The sequence below is a fragment of the Ammospiza caudacuta genome, chromosome 2 (assembly GCF_027887145.1).
Source record: "Ammospiza caudacuta isolate bAmmCau1 chromosome 2, bAmmCau1.pri, whole genome shotgun sequence".
NCBI lineage: Eukaryota > Metazoa > Chordata > Aves > Passeriformes > Passerellidae > Ammospiza > Ammospiza caudacuta.
In genome coordinates, this window is record NC_080594.1 from 99,847,874 (window position 1) to 99,875,512 (window position 27,639).

The 27,639-nt window shown below is 37.3% G+C and overlaps 1 protein-coding gene across 4 annotated transcripts; it reads right to left on the minus strand.

Annotated features, from left to right (window-relative positions):
- Positions 1-329: 329 nt before the first annotated feature.
- Positions 330-20,077, minus strand: PNPLA4 (patatin like phospholipase domain containing 4). 4 transcript variants are annotated; one of them, XM_058799968.1, is made up of 9 exons: positions 19,949-20,077; positions 18,770-19,056; positions 17,919-18,045; positions 12,313-12,497; positions 8,413-8,507; positions 8,109-8,244; positions 4,853-4,918; positions 3,466-3,618; positions 330-1,597 (listed from the first exon to the last, which is right to left on the minus strand). In XM_058799968.1, the coding sequence occupies exons 2-9, from the start codon at positions 18,926-18,928 to the stop codon at positions 1,466-1,468; spliced, it is 1,053 nt and encodes a 350-aa protein (XP_058655951.1). In that variant the 5' UTR covers positions 18,929-19,056; positions 19,949-20,077; the 3' UTR covers positions 330-1,465. The 4 variants fall into 4 exon arrangements, with proteins under 4 accessions (XP_058655951.1, XP_058655952.1, XP_058655953.1 ...); XM_058799969.1 differs by lacking the exon at positions 19,949-20,077 and adding an exon at positions 19,380-19,571; XM_058799970.1 differs by lacking the exons at positions 18,770-19,056; positions 19,949-20,077 and having other exon boundaries at positions 12,408-12,497; positions 17,919-18,036.
- Between the last annotated feature and the right edge of the window lie 7,562 nt (positions 20,078-27,639).

Below are 27,639 nucleotides of genomic sequence, written 5' to 3' on the forward strand. Positions count from 1 at the left end.
ATTGAATCAGAGACTTTGACCACAGCAGATGAACACGAAAGAAATTTTTTATAGCACTATCTACTGCTGCAATTCATGCTGGAAGCTATGCTCTGTACAACTGAGAATGCAAGTGGGCGAGGCACAGGTTACAAAGGCAGCTTCTTTCTAGTTTTACAGGCAAAAAATGCTATCCTAAGGTCTGGAAGTCATGCAAGCTATTCTGTACATCACTATCACTGTACACAGAACCTCACTCACGCTGTTCTAAAATGAATGTAAAGTGCTTCACATCAGTCTTTTTTATTTTTTTATTATCAAAAACAGTAATAAAATAATTAAATCCCTGCACTATGATTCCTAACTACATATTAATATAAATCTGGTGGTTAGTTGCTGAATAGGCTCTCAAACAGCTATAAAAGATTTTTTTTTCTTAGCCACAGGTTTTTCAGTTTTTAGAAATTCTAAATTTCATACATGCTTGAACCTCCAATTTTAACTTTTTTAAACTTTATAAATCAACTTAAGCTCCACACTTATAAACCAAACACACTTTGCTTTTACATAAACAGTTGCAGATTTTAGCATTTGGGCATTGAGACTGGAAGTCCTAAACTTAAGGTAGTCAATACAACATGAATGTTAAAATAATAAGGTATGTGAATCTGAGTTCATTACCCACTGACTCTCATCAACTACTCTCCAGTAGACTGACAGTAGATAATAAGATCATTACAGCATTCCAAGACACTTGTAAATAAACTCTTGACAGAAGTTTCAAGAAAATATATTTATTCAGTTTTGGCAGAGGAAGAAAACAATAAATATAACAATTTTTACACCCTTTTTATAAGTTATTTTAATATCACATTTCTGCTAAAAAATTTCAGGTAGTATTTAAAATTTTAAAAGAAGACATTCACTGAAGAAAGAACATTTAAAGTGAAAAAAATACATAAGAGTGCATATGTTTTATCTTCCTGTGTCTAGTACTTAATTTTCAGGACCTTTGGAACAGTGCAAGTTACATTTTAGTTCAATAACAATCTGAGCATTCAATTAATATGCAGAACTAATACACAGAAGTCTGTTACGTGAATAATACAGATGGTAATTTTTCATTATATAACATCAATTGTCCTCTCAAATAACACTGAAAAAGACCTTTCCAAATTTCTGTAATTATGACACTTTTTACAAGCTTTTTATAAATCCCACACTCAAGTCCCCAGCTGAAGCAAAATGAATCTAAGTGGCACCTCCTCAAAACAAGATATCCACCAGGCACGTCCAGCTCCTGCTCTGACATGTTTATACAGCTCCGTGGAGTGCAACTGATACTTTCTCAGCAGCAGCAGATCCAAATCCATTGGGATGCTTATTTTCATGAACAGCAACTGGGGCAGCAATCCCTGAGATTCTCTAGGATGCCTGTAGGTGTGTTTTGACATCCCTCATGTTTTGCTAATTTTCTGTGAGCTGTCTACTCAAACCAGTTTTCTTTCAATAAGAAGCGTACAGCATCATCAAAGCCATTTTGGTACAACGACTCCATTTTCTCCTGGTCTGGTGGGAACAAAGCTTGATTAAGCCTTATTAGGTTGGCCAGAGACAGCTGCAACAGAGCAAGAAGCTGTAAATTAGTTTATTAATGCAACTTATCCTGATGTGACTGTTGTGTCATCTGTTTCATGGAGCATATGTAAAATGGAAAGACTGGCATGGCTGTGTCTCCACCAGGAGTTAACCACGTCCAGGGTCACTGTGAGCGCCAGCACAGACTGGCACCAGCGCACACACACAGAGTCAAACTCACAGCATCCAAGACAGACTGGCTGCCTGTAACACTGTCCAAAGCTTCTGAAACACTTTAGCTTTGGAAACACTCCCAAAACTGTCTCACAGAGTGGTAGCTGGCACATGTTAAACTTGTGCAAGGAAAATTTTGACAACTTACTAGTGCAAACAAGCACATTCTTGGGAACATTCCCAGGCAATGTTTAACGTATGAGTACAAACGTAGCTTCTGCTACCAACAAATTAAGAACTACTCAGCATCTTAAGTGGTCACTCTGATAATGTCAAAGGATTTTGGAGCTTTATTCTTGAATAGAGATTTTATTAAATTGTTTACAACAAACTAAAGACATTATCTTTAATAACATTCTGAACAATTTCTTTACGTAATCAATACTTAGCCACATTATTATATACAATTTTTCAAAACAATATCAGAATCATCTTCATTATTTGAAGTAAGCAATTATTCAAATTCAGACACTAGGAGATGGAGAGACAGAAAACTATTCATATTCATATATAGATATATGAAGATGTGCAACTCTGCAGATTACAATATTGCTGAAATGAAATTGTTCTTAGTCATCATGTCTACAGCCCTAAAAGCGTAAGTGCTAAAATTTGTATAGTTTTAAATGTTGTGCCTGGGATTCTGCACAAGTTTGCACATTACCCCAGAAGCAATGTAACTGTACAATTAATTTTCTGTCTCTAAACTGAACTAATCACAAGCTCATTTTTCAGCCTCTAGATACAAAAGACAACCAAGAAATATACAGTAATTGCATATACTTCCAAGACACATGAAATCAATAATTTCATATTTTATGATCTTTAGCAAGTATTACCATGCTTAATATCTCTCTGTGAAATATTATAAAGATTCAAAAACTGGTCCAATTGAGAAAGGCATTACATAACACTAATTTTAGTAAAATTAAGTAAACATTAAAAACTGCCTAGAAAGAAAGTTTTAAACTAATTATTATTGTTAATCTTTCTTTCTAATGGAATATTGTTGACCACTTGGTCTATCACTATTCAATATTTTCTTTCAGCATGTTAAAAAAAGCAAAACTGTGGTTAAAGTTTGTGAGACAAAGGTTGCAAACACAGAAATGAAAATAACGAAAAGGAAGCAATAAAAATCAAGTCTCATATTTCAATATACAAAAATGTTTCTCCAACTTATAACAAAGCTTCTGGAAATGCATTGTAGTCACAAAAGTTCTCTTGAGCAATACAGTGACAAGTCATTGTATATACAATTTTAAATGTACAACTTAAACTTGTATTTTAAATTTAGTTAGAGCAACTGATTTCAGCAAATATGAGGAAATGTTCTGCAGCTGTCCTCTCCTGAGGTATTCCACTTTATTTTTTTCTATAAACATCTTGTGTAGTCAAAGACATCTGATATGTAAAGCAAACCTGGTATTATTTACACTGAAGAGCCTGATATAAATTGCTCAATTTTGTACTAGATCAATGCTTTTCAAACTTTCTTCTTTCCTCTACATTCTCCTTTCCTTGTGTTTAAGAAAAGGTTTACCTCCATTCGCAAAACAGAAAATGCCAAAACTTTATATAAGCTGATATATGAGCACAAAAGAAACCCTTAAATAGGAACACAACTTCAGAAATACTTTTTAGTGTTTTTAAGTTAATAAACAAGCAACTCACCATCATATCTTGTTTTGCTAATTTGACATACAGGTCCACACGCCCTTTATCTTGTGGACAGATATCCAACCGACCGCTGAAAGGGGAAATCGTCACCGTTCTTCCAACAGGCAAGATAGGAAGACCATTGGTAAGGCCACCATCAACCCACTTCTATTGGAAAACAGAAATATTTTCAAAGTAACACCAGCACAGTATGATCATAATGCAATACTTTACCCTTTTTGACCCTCCCTCCTTCACTCTCAAGAAAACTTACAAGTTTCCCTCTAAGAATATAATGAAAAAGCTTCAGTTTGTGTCAAGTATCAAAGAACGGACAATGTACACACAGAGATTTGAATCAATGAGCATTTAACATAATGTACAAATTTGGTGTAAGGTATTTATCAAGTTACTTATAGACTTTTTAGTTAATTAAAAAATAAAATGCCCCATATGGAATTTTTCTCAATGCATACATGAAAAGACAAGACTGTTAATGCTACACATAATGTATCGGATATTAATTATATAGCATATACTCTTCTAGAACATTATTCTGATTGACAACAGGAGCTGTTCAATTTGTACGTGTAGGTACTCTGACTGCAGAAGCTAAACCACAAACAACTCCTTTCCTCTTCTGTGATTTTTCTTCCAGAGCCTCATTTCTTCTTACATACACTACACGAGACAGCAGTAGCTGGAAAGTGGAAGGTAAAGGCGGAAAGGAGCTGAACAACTATGGCATAAGAGGGAGCAGACCTAATCCTGCTGCAGGAGTTGAGCAGAGTGAAGAATGAGATCTAGGGGCCAAATTCCATTCCAACATAAACAGGACAGCTGTGACATCTCTTGGTAATGTATTTATACCTTCCTATTTCTTTCTGTGTTACAGGCATAGCCCAAAATTCAACAGGGGTCTGCTGGCTAATTGGATTCACTGACACCATCCATGAGGTCTGTTGAGCAGATGCATCACACTGATCAGCTGATATGTATTGCTGTATCTGTAATTATAAAGCTGACAAGCTTTCTGATATAATGACTGCCTAGCTAGCAGCAAATACATATGATTTTGTGGGGCTTTTTGGCAGGGGGTCTGTGGAAGTTACTAAGGTTCTAGAGGCATCATTTGTATAAATGGGGAAGTGAAGTATCATCTATTTCTCATAAGGAAGAAATAGCCGTTTTCACGCTTTTAAAATTATTCTTAAAGTGTTCATATGTTTATGTAAGAGAAACAAAGAATCTGTAGGAGCTAGATTGAGTAAAGACAACTGTAAAAAGGTGTTCATATAAAAATACAAAATATAGTATTGAAGTTGCTTTCCCTTAAGATGAAGTAATTACACCATAAATGAAAAACATTTAAAAAGAAAGTTTGTAGCTCATTTAAAATTACCTGTCCTTTAAATTCCACTGGCTTAATTCCTGCATACACTGGTATAAAACTACTTGCTAGCAGGACCTAGAGCAAAGAAAGAATAGAGAAAAAAAAAGGCAAAGGAATTTAGAACTAATACATATTTCCATGCATATTTACCAGTCAATATATTAGTTTTACATAAATCCACTGTAATCTCAAAATGTTGTGGTATGTCAAAATGTGAATAAAATTATTCAATAGGGTTTGATTTTTTAAGACTTCACAGTGATAACTGTCTAAACAAAATATCGAATATTAACTCAACTATTAATGTGATTTAAGAGGAGATTCAACTTAGTTTTGCACAATTTGAAGTAATCTGTGGTTTTCAAGAAATTAAATATGCAGATGATGAAAAAAAAACAGTTTAAGAAGAAGCTGACCAACCCATTCTGCTGGCATATTAAAATAGTGTTTACTTTTCTAGTCCAATTTTCAAAGTTTCAATAACACCATGAATATCCTGGATTTTCACATATGTATTGGTTTTTTTTACCAACGTAGTATTAACAGACTACTATTTCCCCTACTGTAAGGCTTCATTGCTGCTTATAGCCATTCTTGATTTTTATTTTAGACCAGGTCACCTCTTATCTCATGTACAGCTGTGCAAATAAATATACCTTTCTATGAATTCATAGCAATGCCTCTGAGACAGTGTGGGTATCTCTATACCTGTGTATCCACCCACACATATATAAGCAACCAGCATACAGTATTTCCAGGAGAAAAGGTAAATGCATGGAAAAAGTGCAGTATGTCAGAATTTTTCATTCTGAATTTTTCATTCACTCAGCTAAATAGGGTGGATATGCACATGCTTGTGTGGTGGCACTGATGACCAATCTGGGGAACAGAAGCAGGTCACAAACTGGTGCATACACTGTGTGAAAGATGAAGAGGTGCAGAAAAAAAAAAAATCACAATCCATAGAGATTATGTAAGAAAATGCCTGAGCTTTTTTGGCTAGAATTACTTTTACAAAATTTAAGCTATTTTAATATCAGGCTCTTCTGTTTCCCTAACAAGTTTTAATAAAGACTGTATATGTATATGAAGTCTTCAACTTCCACTCTGAGAATGGTTTTCCTGCCTATTCATCTTCCTAGAGATGCAGAGCTTTGTCTGAGCTCATATAAAAAGGCTCTCTCTTTTCTAAAGTGAAACTGCAGCTATTTCTCTACCAAGCAGGCCTTTTGCTCACAAAAGTCTAAAACAAGATTCCCAAGTTCCTAATATCAGCCTATTCCCCAGCCCTGCACCTTTCCTCCTCTCTTCCTCGACTCCATCTCAATGACTTTGGTCCTTCTAAACTAAGAGAAATGCAGAAAAAAGATTTAGTGAATGGAGTCAAAACCAGGTGACTCCTGCAAAGTTTGAGGTCTTTTCAAGAAGACTGAAGAAAGCAGTTCTTCTTCTTAAAAAGTCACTGAGATCTCCTGAGTGAGGAGAGGCAGGACAAGTTTGAAAAACAAACACTTTCAGTATTTCCCACCAGTGTGGACTTCTAGGCACTATCTTACTTTCCCAAATTAAATATACCAGAGTTCTGTGCCTTGCTCCCTCACAAACACACAGACCATGACTCTCTTCCCCCTCAACTCCAGTTTAAGAACTGCAAGCCTACAAATGCTGATACAAGATGATTGTTTTATGGGAAGTCTGCTTTAAAACTGGGAGATTACTACCTGCCTTTCCAAGTCCACAGGGAATAGCAAAAAAAGATAAAAGCTTAACATTACATCAACACACATTCATTTTAGTCTTTAAGAAAGACTTTTGGAACTGTAAGGCTTGGTTGTTAAGCAATGAAGTTGAAAGATTTCTGGCAGGGGGTGCAGATGTTTTGCTACTTTTAAAACAATCTGCCCAGCAGTACCTTTATCCATGCCTTGGCTGTAGGTCATGCCTAGGCATGATGCAATAAAATAACCTAACAGGCTCTACCCTCCCTGATCCTGTGGCAGCCACCAGCACTCAAGAGAGCTGTACTCATGATACAGACAGAGCTGAAGGCATGCACAAAAACAGCTATTAGGAGCTGGACTGAAAGATCAGACAATATGAATATATTCCAATGAGCAGTTATGTGTAATTTTATTGCTATTATTCTAACCCGCCCTACTGATATCATTGAGAACAAAAGAATAGAACAGCAATGGCTACATCAATGAAAGAACTATTGAAATACTAGTAAAATGTACATATTTCCTGATATGTCAGGTCATCCTGATTCTTCTCATTGTCTCCAGGTTAGAAAATTTCACTGAAAAAGCACATAAAGAATAAAAATCTCCACACTTGATACTATAGCATACTATAGCTAGAAACAACAGTGCATAACTTGAGATAAACTCTTCACATAATTATATTGGCATGACAAAGTCCAGTAAATTGAGGACTATCCATGTAGAATATAATAGGGTCAAAATTTTAAAAAATATACTTTAAAGGCAAACTCCCAAAGCACACTTTGAGGTTTTGTTAGTAAGTGTCATTTTTTTAAAGTGGTAACTATAAAGAACTTGCTCTAAGCATCCACAAGGATAGAGAAAGAAAGAATTTCTTCTTATACTATTTCATCCTTTATTCTGATACATCTTATTATGTCTTCCACTAAGATACAATCAATTACTAGAAAGAACATCTGCTTCACATGCATCTGAATTGCTCTTACCATCTCTTATCAGCTTATGCAGACAATCCTCATCCAAATTTAAAATGTGGCATTCAGATGAAGAGAAGGACAGTGAAAGATATACTTTCCAGCTTATATAAAGTACTTAGCATTACATTATAAGTATCCACAAGCACCTGTAGGAATTGTTCCATTTTTTTAAACTTCCTTTACTTTCTTTTGTGATGAAACAATGATATCAGTAAAGAAAGAGATGCAAACATTTTTACAATATTTTGAGATTTTCCATTGTGTTCTCATATACTGCAACAATTAGCTACCTGTTACTTTCAGAAACACCTTGCCTACAAGATAGACCTTGAATAACCAATGAAGAAAACACACACAAACAACAAATACATTTTAGCAAAATTCGTGAAGCTATAGGATCGAATTCTGCTTTAAACATTGTTTATATTATGGTTTTAGCACCACTGGGAGTAGCATGGTTACCTGAATAAACCAGTGATTTTACTGTACAATTAATAATACACCCTTAAGCCTTGAAGAAATCTCTGAGTTTGTATTTACAACTGCCATATTCAACATGATTACCTTAATGACATCCTCCCTGGAGGCAAAATTTGAAACCAAGTGATTTTCCCCACTCTTGGAGTTGGTGACTGACACATAGAGCCGGTTCTCAGCTATCTCATGAACATCAGGAGGAAGAATAGACTCTATGCCCTCCCTAGAGGAAAGAAAATGCTCAGCATTACTCACCACTATTACTTAAAAGCCTTGCAAATGCATTAGGGGTGAGCACCCCACAGCACAGCAGAAATATGCACCCTCTCAATTTGCATTTGGAGAGCTCTCTAACACAAAAATGATCTTAGAGAAGCATTAAGATAGGTACCTAAGTGTTTTCATAAAATCATAACCAGGCGTTACTGCACCAAAGTTCAATCTTCTGACTTCCTGTGCAAATCCATAGGCAAAGTGCTTACATTTCTGGAAATGAAAAGCATTAACCATTAGGGATGTTTAAGTGATGGGAACCATGTTTAACTGCAGTACCTAAAATATACTAGAGGCTAAAGCTTTAAAAAAGAGTTATTAGATCAAACCAAAGGATTGTCCCAAGTATGCTTGGTTTGTAACAAGACATGCATAACAAAATGTCGATCTTTTGCTAAGGATTAATTTGTAAGAAAAAAAAAATTCCCTATTGAAAAAAAAAAAAAAACCTCTGAGAATACCACTCCAACAATCAAGCAAAGTTAAAAGCTATTTTTCTATATACTACCACTGCTAAATAATCAGTTCCCTAGATCATGCCATTACAAGAACAATCACTTAGTTCAAACCCTAAAGCCACCTTTTATTTTAAGGTCTGTTTCAGAACTTAAACTAGACACAAGTACCTTAAGATGCTTATAAACAGTAAGAAAAATAAAAAATACAGCAATTTCTTCTCACTAAAGCAAAAAACAGGGTACTAGCAAATACACATATTTAATTAATAAAATACAATGGAAGTATTTAATGAATGGAAAACTCAGATGGGTGGTACAGAAAGAAAATACACATCAGAAAAAACAGGTAACAGATTTCTGCACAGAGAACCTTTTACACAAGCTGAAATGGCCAGCATTAATGACTGCAAAAAAATAGCCTGAAGCATGAGTCACAAGAACTCCAAAGGGACAGTAAAAGAATTGGTATAATTTAGTTTTAGTCATAACATTCTGAAACAATGAATTATGATCCTAAGTGCTTAATACTCACTATTCAACATTTGTAATCCTTTTCTCATCCTTTCATGCAGGCTTTTCTAATGCTTTTAGAGACTTGGAAAAAAAACCTAAATTCAATCTTATGAACCTTCTGAAATAGGTACTTTATAAATTCACCCACATTCACCCATATAACCACACAAATAAAGATAATTTGGGTTTCCTAGATTATTAGGTCTGTGCATAAAGAACAAATATGTTGTTAATAACAAAAATCAATGACTGAGTGACTAAGTAAAGGAAAGGAGAAAAAAAGGAGAGATACATGAATGTATCCCACTGAGGAGGAATGCATTGAAAGAAAAGCAAGGAAGGAGGTAGGTGAGGATTAACATGTGATCAGAGCCATGAAGGAGTTAAACTTCCTCACACCACTTGTATGACAAAGCACTCAGCTAAGCAAAAGGCAGAAATGTAGTTCTTGCATCCACTTTCTTTATATTGCCTTTGAATAAATGCATCAAAAAGTTCACTAAGAGGTTCATATCTCTTAAAGAAACAATTATTTGTGATACTTAGCTTCACATTGGTTGGATTTGCACCTTTACCCCAGGAGATACTTGCCATTCCCAGCTTAAAGCCAATTAAGGCAGATTCAGATGCTTCTCTCTATGAATGCAAAATAAATCCACAAACCCTACACAGAAGCACCTCAGAACTACTATCCCTGTATCTAAGATGCTTAAACAAGGTTATGGGGAGCTAAGAGTACCAAACTAGGGAAATGACAGAAAACTACTTTCCACATTACAAGTTCCAAGAATGTACTGTGCCTAGAGTCTCAATTTCTGCTCTCAAAAGGGACAACTTCTTACAGCTATGATTGTTTTAGAATCTGAGTGCTAGAAGCTTTAAACAATACATCTACATGTTAAACAATCACTGAGGTCATGTTTAGAAATTGTAACTGCTTGTATTGAATTAAGCAAACTTGATATCAAACATGACCAAGGTAATTTTACAATAAATAGTTATTTACCTATAACTAAATAAGCCTACTTAGAATTCTCAAGTCCCACACCTTTACAGTGACAAAAATTCAATATATGACAGAAAAACATTTGGAAACTTAGAACAGCAACAGTCAAAACAATAAATCTTCAGTGCTACATTCTCTCCAAGATAAGGACAGGTTGCATTACAGCTTTGAGACTAGAAGATACAGAAAGTCCGAATTATGGCTTACCTAACATTGCCATCTCTGGGGGGAAAGTGATGGAGGGAAGAAATAAATAATTAACTGATTAGGAGCTACACTTGTGGATATAAAATATTTCAAGCTAGAATCATAGTAAAGATAATAATATCATTATCCTGATATGAAAAGCCAATTCTATTCAGTAAAGAAAACTGCCTTTACTTAAATTCCATGAGAATTAGAATTATTCCCACTGACAAAAGAACTCTCAATTTCCCATTTAAACACTGTAACAGAATAATTAAAAAGTACACAAAAAATAAAAGGACTAGAAAGTCCATGAAGCTTTGTTTAGCTTACAATAATATGACAAAATTTCAAGGAAAAATACAACAGACTCAATGTAATATACACTTAGCTTCCACATACAAAACCTAAAAACTATTCTAATATTTTTACTTAGAAAGATCTTTGTAAGTTGGACCAGGCTGAGAACAAGGACTCATACCCAGGGTCTGCAATAAGCAGAAAAATTTCCTTGGGCTAACAAAGGGCTGCCATGCTCACCACAGAGGAAATTAAAGTCAGAGGTATACATTATACCAGGCAAACTTGAAACTGAACTACCAGTCAGAGGTGACAGAAGGGGAGAAATGCCTGCACAGAATACAATGAGGTTTTCTCCACAACAGAGAGGAACTTGCCTAATACCAAGTCATATAAAGAATGCTTGCAGGGGAGTGGGATGGGGGAAAGAAGCCAGGGAAAAACCAACTGCTGAAAGAAGTAATGCTGCAAGCTGAGTTCATATCCCAGCAGAAACAACCAACAAACAAACAGAAAGATCAGTGGCAAAGTGGGGTTTTGCTGGGACTATTATTTGAATCACACGAAATGAAATAAGCAAGGCCTAGAGGAATTATCCAATGCTCACTTGGAACAAAATATAAGTGTAACTTAGATGAAAAATCTAACAGCCTGTTTTTCCCACAATAATGAAAAATAGTAAAGAAATACCAACATTTTCGCAATCCTGGTCCTCTACATTTATTAAGGCAAAGTCAATACCGACAGTTCAGGATGGCAAAGCAGCCTTAACCTGTGGGGAAAACCAAGCAAACAGATACCAAAAAGCCCCCTAATGCTCTCCAAGCAAACAGACACCCAAAAACCCCTAACGCTCTCCATGGAATCTGTAACATTGCAATCACTGTACAGAACCTTGGTGTCTCTGCAGGACACCACAGGCACTGTGAGAAAGGAGTGGCATCTCTGGAAACAAAACAACCCAGATGCATGTCAGAACAGAACGCTGTGAGGGTTAATCCCACTGGCTGCTATTAAGGCATGGGCTGAACTGAGTCTAAAGGAGATGCAAAAGCCTCTAATGCTGTTCAGTGGAGGACAGGCACCAAGAAAAAGATCTGAGCAGGTGGGAGCTGTTTATGAAGACACACTTCATCTACTATTTTCACCTCCTTTCAGAAAAGGTTAGAAGGGTGGTGCTACGCACTTGCTTAGCAAAGCCTATCTGTAACTACCAGAACAATGATTCACTTTGTAATGTACCATCATTAAGTGTACATTTTGGTATATTAAAGTATATCTGTTGCTTACAAATTAAGACTTACACACATAAGATTTGTATTTACCCAGCTTAAAATATAAGGTTCATATAAAATATTTTTATCATTAACATTTTTCCTCATGAGTCACAGATATGGTTAATGAAAACATGATACAAGAGTCCGGTTCCTAGCAAGCAACAAGAAGAAAAAAAGAAAGACACAAAACATTTTAATAAACTTAATGGAAGATGATCATACACAAAAATGTCCTCTGAAAATTATCATGGCCTATACCTACGAGTTTATTAATTTACCTCTATATTTTCTGGCACTGCTAACAAGACAGCGGCAGCCAGAGATCCCGCAGAAGCTCCCGCAAAAGCTTTCACATCTCTCAGTAACTTCTTACCATGCCTGTGGAAAGCAGCTGCTGCCCCCAAGTGGTAAATGCCCAGAAAGCCACAAGCTGCAAAGGACAGGTTGATGTGTCTCATCTGGGCTGCGGAAATAGTGTGTCACAGTCAGTCTTTTGCAATTTCTCTCGCAATGTACAGTTAATTTTCTTGCATAACGTACTCTAACTATATTAAAAAAACGCAAGTTATTTGAGAACAGTAAAAGCTTTTGATTACTAAATATATCAAACCATCAGCAGTTAGTTTAGCATCTCCAAAACTGAAAACAACTCTAAAATAATCCTTAGTACCCTTTTTTTAATAAATCAAAAATATATCATTTATATATAGCATAAATACATACTTTCATCTGATTCGTCAAAGAGTAGCTACACAAAAGTTATTAAAAAATACCTTGAAGGAGCAACCATTGTTAGCCACCTTTATCAAATTAATTATTAAACTGCTGGTTACTGTCTCATCATGTAGTGACAGGACTGGGAAAACAGATTCAAACTGAGAGAAAGTTAAGATTTGGATATTAGGAAGGAATTCTTTACTGTGAGGGTGGTGAGGCACTGGAACAGGTTGCCCAGAGATGGATACCCCATTTCTGGCAGTGTTCAGGGCCAGGCTGGATGGAGCTCTGAGCAACCTGGCCTAGTGGGAGGGGTCCCTGCCCATGGCAGGAAGGTTGGAATGAGATGATCTCTGAGGTGTCTCAAAGCCCAGGGCATTCTATGATTCTATAATCACACTCCCCCTTACACAAGCAGAGTTCTGAATCCATTATAATTCTCTAAAAGAGGAATTTTTTCCTGTCATCTTTGAAATTCATCTGCTTACTAGAATTATTAAGAGACTTTTTTAAAACTAGTAATTAGTTTAAAAAATAAACAAACATAAAGAATATTTTTGCTACAATTAAAGTAAGAAGGAATTAAAAAAAACCCACAAAGCAAAATACAAAGTACTAAATGTAGGAAAACACACACACACTCCAAAGGTGTCCAGGATAGAAATTTAAATTTAACAAGAAAACCCCACAAATAGGGAGCATAAGTTCAGATTATCAGGGATAGTTAATTAAATAAACAGAACACTGTGCAATTTATTAGCTCTTCTATTTCTGTAAATAACTACATAATGAAAGCAAGACATTCTACAGATTGTATTTTACACATGTAAGAGATATTGTACACATTATCTTAGTACTGAATTAAAAATAACACCCTACTGTACTTGGGTTCATCTCAATATGAATGGGAATAAAAGACAGAAACTGTTGTATCAGTCCTGAAGACAGGCAAACATACACAGCATCACATTTTTGTTAAAGATACCCCTTCATCTCTGAAATGGGAAGGCCAGGAAAGATGAGGAGAAGAAACAGCTTCCAAAACCATTAGATAAATGCCTAACCCAACTGCTTTACCTACAGCATGATTAAAATCAGACCTTATGATGTGACCAGGGTTTGCTATTTTACTGAGACAGCAACTCATTGTGCCAGGAAATATTTGATGCACCAGTTAGTCTGCTAAACCTCACACTTTATCAACTGTGCTGGAAACGCTTCCATACCCACTTGTAAGTAGGAATACCTGTAACAAATCTAACATATTTGTACTCATAGAAAGTAATAGAGGTTGGCTTTTGCTGTGACAATAGGAGAGAAAGACATTTGGAATGAAGAAAACTGATTTACTATTTTTGCAGAAAAGGATCTATTAATTTAAAGAAAAGTCCGTGTACTGAATAAAAGGTAAAAATCTTTACTCAAGATGCTACAGGAAAATAACAACCACAACTCTACTTTGTTGGGTTTTTTTTAATAAAGTGGAAGAAAATTAAAACAGTCTTTGAAGTATGATACCACAATATGCTTCCCTTCAGGATAGTTAAACTCTTGGGAGTTAAACCAGCTGCTGCAGCTGACTCCAAACCTTGTACAAATGAGGAGCAAAGATGCATTTGCACCACAGGCCACTCTGACAAAAAGGGGAAGCCAGTTAAAGCAACTGCATTCCTATGCAGGAATTGAAGAATCAACTCCCATTTCTATGCAAAACAGATCTCAAGATCAAGAAACTTCTAATATGAAGCACTATATGAAATAAAGATTATGTTTACATAGCTGATTGGTCAAAAAGTATGCAAAGTACAAGTTCACAAATACAAAGAATTACATCTAAGGGACCCATGTAATGTAACTAAGAAATGCAAGTGTAAGATAATAAGGTTATGTAAATCAAAATAAGTATATGGATGCTTATGTACATGTCGACACAGATTTAAACCTTCTACTAGGCTAATACTGCAAAAATGTATCTCTCCCTGCTGGAAAATAATTAAATGTTCACAAATAAAAGAGAACCACAAAAGAGTATCTAAAGTGTGGTTACAGTAAAAACTTAAGATTAAAAGCCTTTCTTAAAAAGAAAAATACCCTACAAATGTGGAAGAAAACTCATACTTCACTGTGTAAAGAAGGGCCAGGTACATTTTCTCTAAAGCAAGAACAGAAAAGGAGGTTATGTGAACTGAGGAAACTATTTGAATCTCAGATCAAAAACCACAGAACTTATCTGACTAAAGTCATATCCATACCCCCTCTTACACACCTTCATGAAGAAATTATAGTCTCTTAGACAAGCTCTGGTCTATCTAATTATCATCTACTGGGAGTTACCACTATTCTCTTTTCAGTGTCTGGATACATGGCATTCACTCTTTCATGTGAGTTAATTTCCTACCATTTAGATCCCACATTTTCCTGACTCCTACCCAAGAGACAGAAAAAGATTATTGAATGAGTATTCACATCAGTTACTTGACTGACAAAAGGATTCAGTGAGAGAACACACAAGAAGAAAAAACAGCACTAAGATTTCAAGTCAAGGAATACAGTTCAAGAATCCTGCTTGTCTACACTCTGTGAAGAGTAGATTAATTTCAAGTCCAAAAAGATTAAACTATTACAACGTAAAAAAAAGGTGATTTTTTTACTTTTAGTGAACAGAAGTACTTGGCCCACTGGATTTGGACGGCATACAATTCATTGTTTTACAGAGTCCCCAAGAGAACCTCAAATTAAGAGTAGCAAGAGCATAGCTGGGTTACCCAGACTAATTAGGATAAATCCCTAGGTATACATTAAGTATTTGTCATATACAAAAAAAAATTTTAAATTCCTCACTGTAAATGTTAATTGGCGGGTGACATTCATGCTCAAATGACAGATCCACTGGTTACATCTAGTTTCATGACTGAGAAATGGGGTATGCATATATACCCATCAAACCTTTTAATTATGTAAATAATGAGTGGGAAAAAAATCCTACATCATTCGAGTGACTTCTTGCCCAACATTCTTATGCTTAAAACATGGTCAGGTATGAGATCAAATTTGGTTGCTCAGGGCTTTACCCAGTTAACTTGAAAATCTTGCAATGTTTAGCTCCTAAGTGATACCTAGCATTTGTCTGTTGCTGGGTGAAACAATCAGGTCTTCTTTCATTTGTTCAGAATATTAAACTCAGCAGAGTATTGCAAATACCCAGCATTACAGAGAAGAAACAGAACATTATTATCTTCAATCCTGCATCCATCTGCAGGTAAGTGGGTGGAACTGAGGCCTCTTCAACAAACCTGTAAAAAAGCACTTAACCTACAAAGGATGCAGATGACAAAGATGAAACAGATAAATAAGAATCATGATTCTATAAGGAACTACTGCTCCACAGATACAGCTAAGCAATGCTGATTCACCTTGCAAACAGATCTCTGAATAAGACGAAAATATAAGAAAGCATTTTTAGATTAATGTCTTGTAAAATCAGAAAGGAAAGTAATAGAAAACTGGACACTTCAAAAAGAATTCTTGCAAATACATCATGGCATCATTCGATTTGCAAATTATAATGGTGTATTTCAGTCAAAGCATGATTCAAAAATCTCTTTTGCTTTGATGACATGAAAGATCCCTGCCCTTTTGATCAAAAAAGTATAGTATGATTATAAAAAATCCAAAGAGGAAACAGAGAGAAATTTCATTAAGTATACATTATGACTATTCCCTGACAATTTTTTAAAGAATAACAGAAATAGGGCATAGTCACATGTGGACACAAGCCCCTTCCTTCACCTGCTGGAGCAGAGAGCAGAAATCTTGCTATCTTAGAAAGAGTATGAAACACCTGTTTCACAAGACTTCAAAACAAATATTCTTAGAGTTTAACATAAATTGTGACTATTAAGGATATTAACACAAAGTTGTCATGTTGGCATGTCTTAAGATAATGTTTCAATGAACCCTGAAGATGGACAAGTACATTTCAGCTGGACAGTGCACATAATGTATGACATAAACAGGACAGAACAAACACTTCTGCCACTGCTTTTCAAAAAATATTGCCATCTTACATGATTGGCAAAATTCAAAACAAAGATTTCAACAGGCCAAGGGCATAGAAATGCTTCTGTTGTCTGCAAGAGAAAAAACAGAAGCGTAAGAAAAAATATGTACACGAAGAACACTGGGGCTGTTCAGTTTCATTATTTTGCAGATAATGCAGGAGCATTCAGGAATAAACATAAACCTAAGAGTGCCCTTTAAAAGATTACCACATCTGCAGGGAAAAAACAACCCAGTGGTGATTAAAAATCTCTGAGGGGTGGGGGCGTTTCTATTTACTCAGCAGTATTGCATCCTTTTGTAATGCAAACCTTTGAGGGAATGTATGTAAAAAGACAAAGCTGTACAGAAAAATTATGATACAGTAGCACACAGCTTTCTGAGGACAGCTTATTGTCTTCCTGATCGTCATGCACATGAAATAGCACAACAGTTTCTCATAGGGCTGCTTCCTGAGCAATGTAATTAAATAAACAATGTACCATCCCAGTGTCTTAACCTGTCATAACCACCTCCATGTCATCCCGTTTGTAAACAAAAGCTGAAAATGCCAAAGCAACTGAGTACAAACGCCTTTACAAACAAAATCTAAATATACATAGAATACAAATGACCAAGCACCCTGAAGCACAGGAGCTAAAATGTATCATGCACAACACCACATCTGAGGATAAGTTATTAGCAAAGAGTGACAAAACAAGCAGAGTCACAGCAAAAACAAACTGCTTAGCTCAGCAGCACCGCTAAAATAAAGGTCATGAAGGTAACTACTAATTTATCTGAATCAAAAATCACCACTGACACAAAAATCATTGTTTTTTCACATTTCTAATGGGGAAAAAAGTGCACTACCACAACAATTCACAGCCTTCAGTGAATATAAGAGTTTGATGAAGTTGAAGAAGAAAAATAATAAGTACATAATCTAACCAGCCATTAAGAACCTTAAGAAAATCATGAATTTTTGCAAACTATAACATTTACATATAATCCCCTTAAAATTAAAAAGAGAAAGACATCACACAACACAAAACTTTCAAATTAAGATGTCAACAGAGGGGCAGGGAAAGCTGACTTCCCCAGAAGAGGGTGGCAAAAAGTTCAATACCTTGTAATGAACGTTGTCTTCCATCACATACTCTACTGGGACTTTTTCCAACAGCTATTTTGGTTTCCTCTGCACTAGTATCCATTTTTCTATCAACTACGCATTGTTTATCATTTACCTTGGAAACCTGCAATCAGAGAGTCAGACATATTAAGATTAAAAAGGAAAATAACAGTAATATTATTTGACAGTAATACTATTTGACATTATTTGACAGTAACTGTTAAGTCATCTAGATTAATTTCGCAACTGCTCAGCCAACAGGAAATGAGTTCAAACCTCAATGTTCCACAACTTATGTCTGCAGCAATTTATATTTTAAAGATGAATTTCAATAGATATTGAAAAACACTGCCAATTGGATATGCCAGTATCAAAAATGAGATTTTTTCCTTTACCGCTATTTTTATTTACATCTACAGATTTTTTTTATAATCAAATTCTTCTGTTTTTATCCTCCCTTACCAATACACTTCCTCCCTAACCTCTGCTGCACAACTTGGCATCTGTAAGTAATTTTTCAGAGAATTCTGGTCCTATTCCTCACGTAACGATTGTCACTAACTAATCAGCCTGTCAGTTATCCTGCTCTACTATCTAGAGTACAGTTTGAAGAAAGTAAATGTTTCTCCCCAACTCAGAACTATCAGACTCAAAAATTCACTCTGAAACACTGGTACTCCAGCACTTATTGCTGCCTGCCCCTTTACCTTGATAAACTGAAGGCACCTTAAATTCATAATTAATGCTGCAAAATCAAAAGCTTAGCTCTGTAGAGTCTGAACTAAATTATTTTATCACTGTATTTACGCACACCACTTATGTCTTTAGAGAATCACAAAAATACTTACCTGGAATTTAGCCCTGTTATGTGGCACTCCTAAAGTGCAATAGCTTGGAATTCCAATCCAGAACTGCCACGTTTTGGGAAACATGCAACTACACAGTTGGCCTTCTTTCATCTGGAGCAACAGTATTTGAGCACTACAAAGCCTTTTGGCAGTCCACATTTTAGTAAAAGTGATCTCTGGATCCAGATGATATGGTAATCAAATAGATACTCGCAGTAGCTGGTTTACTATGAAGTTACCAAAGAAGCCATAAAAGCACTCAGCAAAAACTTTCTTTTAAGCATAACCTGTTTAAAAGACAGTACAAAAAAAAAAAAAAAAAAAAAAAAGTAGTTGAAAGGCTCTCATCAAGGTCCTGATATTGTAACAAGGCCCTTCTCACACCCACCAACCCGAAAATACAGAGGCATCAATAGCGGAAAAGTTTTGTTCAGCATTTCCTCTCTCTCCCTCTCACCAGCCCCCATCTGGTACCGTGTTGTTCACCACCGACTATAAAGTCAATTGTTCATTTCACAGACAGGAAGAACTAAAATTGTTAATAACAGAGAACCCCAAACAAACAAACTCTCCCTTAAGATTAACAACATGAATACACTGCTCCGTCTACCTCAGCTGAAAACTGTGTATGCAGTGATCCAGCAACTTCAACTCGCTCAGTAAAACAAAGTGCCGATGTCAAGATCCCAGTAAGAAGAGACTCTCCAGCATGCTGGCCGGTACAAGGCGAGCCTCGTCATCTTCTCTGTTACTAAGATAGCACAGGGCTTACTCACACACACGGAGCAAGCCTGGACCATAAAGAAAAATGTACGGAATTGTGCTCGTTCAGATGAAAAGCAGGTTCCTGCCTGACCACCACTGCAAATAACCCTATTGTGACCCTGTGGCAGCGAGCTCTCGGCGGAACACTGCCAACTTCAACTTAACCCCAAACAACAGGGAAGTGACTTAAAGGCGCTCTGTTTCATCTCGTGCGCCTGAGATCAAGCCTGTGGTGTACCTGGATTTCTCCTACCTCCACTTTTGTGCCGCAAACAACCAAAACAAGCAAGCGAAACAGCCGCAAAAGCGAGACAAGTTTTTTTTTAAAGCTAGCAAACACAGAACGCGAAGTGACAACCGCGCGGCGCACAACGCAAAGTGCAGCCACTGCGCCTTCCAACCTTGGACACTTACAGCAAGCGGGCGATTCCTGGGCGGGACACGGCCCTCCGGAGGCCAGGCACCTCAACCCCGTCCCGATCGCCCGCTGCCTCCCGCAGGCCTGCCCGGGGGCTAACGCGGCCCCCGCGAGGCAGCGGCGGCACTGCCCGGCGGCACCGCGCCCGCCTCGGCCCCACCTCCCCGGCAGCGGCCCCCGCGGCACCGCTGGACGCCGGCCAAGACCCGGAGGGCACGGCGAGCCCTGTCTGCCTCCTACCCCGAGCGCGCCTGCGCAGCGCGGGCCCGGCAGCGCTGGGAGGAGCGGCGGGGCCGGAGCCCGCGGCCCGTGAGGCGGCATCGCCCCGCCCTCGGCACCCGGCCGGCGGCGCTGGGGGTGCGGGCGGGCCCGGCCCGGCACGGCCCTCCGGGCGGTGTTGCTGCTGTCGTGTGGGCGGTGTCCGCACCCTGAGCGCCGCCCTTGTGCCGAGCGACGGGCCGGGTAACTGCCTCCTTTTGCTGACAAGGTGGCCTCAGGGCAATAAAGATTATAAAGATTACGGTGTTTTATCCCTTTTAAAGAAATTTCTTTTTCATTTTTTTTTTTTTTTTTTTTTTTTTTTTTTTGGTCAGGGTTTCCGTTTTACGAAGGTGAGTGCGCTCGCCCTCCTGTCAGGCCTGAGCCAGAGCAAGCAGGCACCCAGACTGAAGCTGCAGATGGATTCTGCAGCCAGCAGTGGAGGAGGAAAACATGCTGAGGGACGGCAAAGACGCCTGTGGAACAGAAGTATGGATGTGTGAACTGTCCATGGAGTCTGGCTGACTGGGGTTCAAACTAAACTTGTGAATAAACACTGTGTTAGATTTCACACAGATTTGTCTCCTTCACCTGTGGCATCCAGCCATTATCCGTGCTTTTTCTAGTATCTGGGAGATGCTGGGATGGATTTGGGATAGAAGGAGGTGCAGCTGTGTTGGTGGAACCTTGCCACCTTCTACAGGGTCTCTTCAGAGTTTAGCCAGCCTTTCAACTGTTAAAGGGCAATAGTTACAAAACAGCCCTCAGACTGTCTTACACCTCTTTACACCAGCAAAGACACCCTCTTGTGGAGTTACTGCCTGCTGATTTCATCATCCTGCACTCTTTCCCCATATTTACAGGATGGGATTTTAGATGAGAATGCCAGATGAGACCTAGAGGTCAAAACACCCACTTGCCTTAATTATAGCTGGAGTTCTAATTTTTAGTGTTCAGTACTGTGATTAAGGCCACATTTGCATCTAAATTAATACTCAGTTGACAGCTGTGGCAAGTCACAAACATGTCAGGAGGACCCTTATTCTTTTAGATGTGGACTAGTACATTAGATGTAGACAAGTACATTACTTAGCCTCCTGTTCCTGCCGTGGTCTGGTTGTCACACTCTGGTGTTTGGTCAGAGGTTATACTTGATGGTCTCAGAGGTCTTTTCCAGCCTCATTAATCTGTGATTCTTTGGCTCCCTAATTCAAACTCAGTTCATTCTGTTTCCCATTGCTAGATATGATCAGACCCTTATCCTTCCTTCAAGTGTCAAATCTTATTTCATCTGCTGCATTTAGGTAAATTTTTCCACATTCAACCTTTTTATAGGATGACATGCATCTTTCATTCTTTGCTCCTTTAGTAGTTGTTCTTTGGAATTCTCTGACATTTTCTTAAGAATAAAGTGCACCAAAGAAATCTAAGATGAGCTACATAAATGTTTAAGTGGCTTTAAAACATGGTGTTTGTCAGAACAGGTATTTTGGAGCACCCATATATTTAAGGAACAAGGCATTTAAAAGTGTGTGTAAAATAATTTCCCCAAAACAGTTTCAGCTAAAGGAGCAAAAGGAGCTTTCAGTAACAGCACTTTAACTTAGTTATATATTTGGTCAGCACAATTAACCTGGTTAGCTGTCAGGGGAGATTTGCATCCCAGAGGTATGTATGTTATTTGATATTGAGTTACTTTCTACAAATGTTCATATAGCTCATTAAAGAGCCCAGAAATTTTTTTTCCTTGTTTCTTCTCATATAACCAGACAGTTTGATATTTTCCCTCCTACTTTTTGACATCTTGGGTGGGATTTGTCAAAGGAATGCAGGCGTGGGATACAGTCTAGACATGGGTATTTGAGCTAGTCATTCTAAGCTGCTTCAATGGTCAGCAAAGAGAAAAAGACACTTTTGGAAAGGAATTAATTTCAGCACAGAGTACATTTTTGAAATATGTTAGATGCATCATTCTCTAAAACTGCTTATTTTTCTTTATTGACGTTGGGAAAGGTCTGAGAAGACCACCTCAGAGGTAAATGACTGCATTTTGCAAAAGGAGCCTCTGTCCTGGCAATGGTTTAGACTCTTTTTGGCTGCCAAATGCTGAGTCCACCATTACTAGAAATTCTGAGGTGAGATGAATTACTGTCTGGAAGCCAGAGAGCAAAACCTGAAACCATCCATTAAATAGAAAACTCAGTCAGAAAATGGACACTATAGAAAGGGAATGGCTCAGTGCTTTTAAATCACTCCATCTGATCACAATTTGTCTCCTTTCATTTCCTAACACTTCATTTAAAGTGTCTACTTTTGCGTTTCATCTTCTTCCTCTTGTCACAGCCTTTGGGGATGTCTGTGTTCAGGTTCACAGCTGCCATGCCCATGAAGAGTTTGCCCAAAAAATGTGGATGCTCCACCCTGGAAGTGTTCAGGGCCAGTTTGGATGGGGCCCTGAGCAGCCTGGTCTAGTGGAAGCTGTTCCTGCCTGGGGCAGGGTGGTTGGAACTAGCTGGTTTTTAAGGGTTTTTTGTAACCCAAACCAGTCCATGATTCTACTATTTTATTGCTCCTTTTGGAGATTTTAATTTGTTGTTTTCTTCTGTTAAATACAAGCTACTTGAGGTCAGCACAGGAATGAGAAGAGGTGTGTATGTAAGCAGTGAGAGGACTTAATCATCAGTGTTGATATATAGGCTACCATTAGTTTCCAAGTTCCAGTTTGATATGCAAGAACTTAAGGTTTTTTTGCATCTTTCACAGTCTGTAATACTTCAGCTTTAGGAGATTGATAAATTGCCACATTTTTGCCTGATTCCATATGAAATTATCTTTTTCTTCCCCACAGTCCTGTACTAACTTTGCAAAAATAATTTTTATTGGTAAAGATTTGGCTTGGTAAATATTTCAAAATCTTTATACTAATAATAACTTCCCTGTATTGCATAATCTGTTATATATTCAGTTAGAAGGAGTTCATTTTTTTTCATGTAGTTTTTTTTATCTTATCGCCATCTCTCTTCTTTTGAGCTATTATCTCACCTTATGTACAGATAGGCTTACATCATATCTGTACATAAGTATTTCCCATGCATCTACTACATTTAGCATGAGATGTTTTTAGTGCTTTTTGTAACAACATCTTTTGATGACTCATTAGGCAAATCATCACTCAGTTTGTTTTTTGTAATATGCCTTCTATCAATTTATTAGCGATTGTTAAGCTTATGAGAACAGGAGAACAGTAAAGAAAATTAATCCAAATAAACTAATGGTGTGAGTATAGAATGAATTAGTTAGGCCCCATTAATTCTTTGTACCTCCTGATTCAAAATCAAAAGGTCACAGCTGAGTTTGTAGACATAAAAAATGTTTGGATATTAAAATAGAGTTCTCAAGACATAATAAAGCATTTTCATCTCTGTTTTCTATTTCTATGCATGAAAAGGTCAAAAAACCAGATGAGACTTTGATTCCTGTACTTAGATGGGAATTTGAACTTTGAAAAAATTTTTTAAAAAGTAATTGAGGTAAAAGACAGACTCCTGAGTGAGGACATGAATGATTGCTTCAGCTTTTCGTGGGGAGATTTTTAATCTTCCTATGATCTATTATCTCCCCTCCATGTGGGAAGCTCCCCTTCAGCTTTGTATTTCCATTTGGCTGTGTGTGATGAGTCCAGACAGCCTCAAAGGGCTCACAAATGGTATTTAGCAACTGAAGGGACCTGTCCTCTCTTTCACCATGTAACTCACCTCAAGTGCACATAATCTCTTTTTACTATCTGCAGATACTATTAATTACACTGTCATTGACATTTACCTGAAACATCATCTTTTCTGCCTGAGACAGCATGAGACTGCGAGAAGAAAGGTATCTGTTGATTTACTATGGCAAAATATTCTTTTTTATCTAAAAAATTACCGGAAAATGTGGCAAATTCTGTGCAAGATGAGAAAAAAATACTGAGCAAGGAAATAGAAAAGGACTTTGAGCAACTGAATAAGAATTTCTGTAGGCAAGAGAAGAAAAAAATCATCTCATTACCAATTAATATTTTGATCTGTTTGGACATGTATGGTGTTGGTCAAACTTAAAATATCAGATTTATCTCTTCTGTGGCTCCATTGCTGCTTCAGCTCTATATTTCACTTCATATTTTATGCTTTTATATTTTAACCTTATTAGCTAATATCACTGTAAAATGTGTAAAGGACATTATTGTGTTGATAATTGGCAGCATCATTATAAGCTATAGAACAATTTTAGCATAAGGAAAAAACTTGTTAATTGAAACTTTTTTGCATTACTATAGTACTTGAAGGTCAGATTTGATTTGTACTCTATGATAGAGTGAAACCATAAATATGATGAGTTTGCATGACCTTTCTTAAGTATCTACCACCAGTCTCATAGAATGACTGCAGATTTACAGTAATTATCTGGTTAAATTACTTGAAGTTCCAGTAATAGACACATGCATAAATACAATATAGTCATGCAAAAAAGAGTTTAAAAAGGGAACAAAGTAGATGTGATATTTCTGTCCTTCAAAGCAACCTGCCTAAAGTTCACATGCTGAATGATTTGTGTATGTCCTCCACTTCCCAACCATGACTCCAAGATAACCATTACCAGACTCAAAGAAATTTAGTGAGGTAAAAAATCTTGAAATATCACCAGTTTAGTAATGTTTGCTCTAAACTGTCTAATGGTTACATGGCTCAAAAAATGGCAAGTTGAATCTGAATCTGCCACTCTGAAATATCTTTTCTAACGAAGACTGCTGTAGTAATATTTTCTGACAGATCTCACTGAATTTTCCTGAAAGGTAAAGGTGAACTAAGTGATTATTTTGATAATTCTATCTACCAGTGGCCCAAGATTTATAGGCAGGGATTTTGAGAAAATATTATCCAGTTTTCTGCCTGACTTAGTATATCCTGAAACAAGTGGAAGCTTCCTGCTGGGAATACAGGTATGATGAAGGTATGAGAGTTTAAATCAGAATTGTACGAAAACAATAAAAGAACCTTCTGCATCCATGAATTAATTTGTTTTGATATGGTTTTATAAATATTTCTAAGATGTGAATTTTAGACATAAAAATTCTTGCTTAGTCATACTATTTTTGATCTCACTTATGTGAGTTTGAAATGTGATTCAATTGAATGGACATTTAAATAGGTTAGCACCAACAGAAACTGTGGAAATGTACCTATCCTGAAATAGCTAAGTGATGGAAAGCTCATCTGAGTTGAAATGTTTTCCAGATGGGCAAGAGCTGGGTTTAGCATTAAGACCATTATCTAAATATGAAATCACTTGGTGGGAGGCCACTCTATACTACCAGAAGTGCCTTCCTTGGAATTTTTTCTAATGAAATGTTCATTTGAATTGTTTATCTCCTGTAGGTAAAACAGAATTGTTTGAGAAATTCTGGTGTCTTTGCATGTCAATGCTGTCTGACTATAATTTCTTCTATGTATCCTCAGGAGCCTTTGCACAGGCTTCATGGCTAATGCATAAGGGATATCACAGTTTTCCACTGGAGTGTGGGGAAGGGATCAAGACTTCCTGAATCCAGGTTACATGTGACAGCAAGCAGCTGCAGCTGCCATCAAATGACAAGTCTCTGACGCTGCTTGTTTGGAATCCTAAGCAGGAGCAATGAGATCTGCCCATGAGCCAGGACTTCTCCCTTCTCAGCCCAGACCCTTCTCATACTCGGACAGGGCTTTTCCCTCTGTAAACCCTGGGTGTGGGATCTCAGCACCTCAGGACTGATGTGCAGAGGGACTGAGACCACCCTTGGGGGGCTCAGGAGTCCTGGAATGTTGCCAGAAGTGTCTGGTGGCTGGACTTTGATCCTACACGGGAGGCGACACCTGTATGAGGATGGGAGGATTTCACTGGGGTAAATGGTGAAGGGATAAGTTAATTAGAGTGTAAGACACAGGGTTTAGGATTTCTGTACAGGGGGGTCTAAAGAAGTAAGATGGAGGAATTGGGGCGTGTCCTGTTCTTCTTCTTCTTCTTCTTGGCCTCCATCTTCTGTGGTGATGTTGGCACTTTGGGATTGGTTATTACTAAAAGTGCACTGGTCAATAAGGGTAAAAGGTATTGGGGAAAAATGATAAATATTGTATACGTAACTTTGAGTATAAAGATAGGTGACCGCCCCAGGGGCTCTCAGTGTGCTCATGGCTGGCTGCTGTGCAGACCTCTGTTGGGCCAAGAGAAAATCTTTTAGATAAACAATTAATAAACACCGAGACCGAGAAAAGATCTGGAGCCTCTTCTCGTCCTTTGAAGCGCGGGCGATCCAAGGCCACCCCGGGCCTTTCCAGGTCACCTAAACAGCCGTGAAACCGACACCTGGGGGAGACTGGAGAACTTCAGGAACTATAAAATAACGTCAGAGTGCAGGAATTCTTACAGGTGAAATCAAACTAAAAATATTTCTTTCCTTAAAGCACACTTTAAAATATCATAGTACTTTCAATACAATTTACTCTTTTATAACAGTTTTAAATGCTATAGATAGCTCCTGATGACTTTTGGCATCAATGTGTTATAAGTGCATGATTTCTGAATATAGCTTAATGGTAGGGTATTTTGCTCTAACTGGCAGTCATCCTTTTTAATATTTTTTCACTTTTGATAGTGATCCAATTTCCAATTTTTTGCCTGTAGTGTTTAACCTGGGAGACCTTCATGGACAAGAGGTAGTGATACCTCTCTGTTTAAATCAGTGTGTGCCCTCACTGATATTTTCATAGGAGTTAGACCATCTAAAAGGAAGATGGCCTTTTCCAGTTGTTTATTTACAATCTCATAGTTGCCTTCATCTGTATGTCTCACACACACACTGGTTTGAGTAGCTTTGATTATAACAGTCCCACATTCAGATTATACATATGCTTCTGGAAGTTTCTGAAGTGCAAATTGTCAGATACTGAAATGCTGTAAATTTATCATGTGGTCGTACAGGCTTTGCACTACAAGAAGGTTAAGCTTGTTCAGCAAAAAATCTGTGCCATTCTTGCCACTATCTGGGGCAAAAATCTTTTTTCATATTACCTTTTTTACTTGAAGCAATTACCTTTTTTACTAGGTTATCTTAGTTCTTTTCTCTTTGAGCTCTTTTTGCTACAAAAGATTTTTGCTTATCATCCTTTAGAGTCTGATTTATTGCATTTGAAATTGATATTACAGGTTTTATTTTGACAGTTTCTGGATATTTATGCTTTCCAATATAGTGAATCCAGGGGGAAATCATTCTCATCTTCTAATCTTGAGTTGTACAAAATGAAGAAATTTGTGTATTTTTTTCAATCTATGAGTCAAAAATCCTCAGATGGGATATCCCTCAATCATTTTATTCTGCTTCTGGAATAGCTCAAACTGTGTGCTAGGGTTCTGGGAT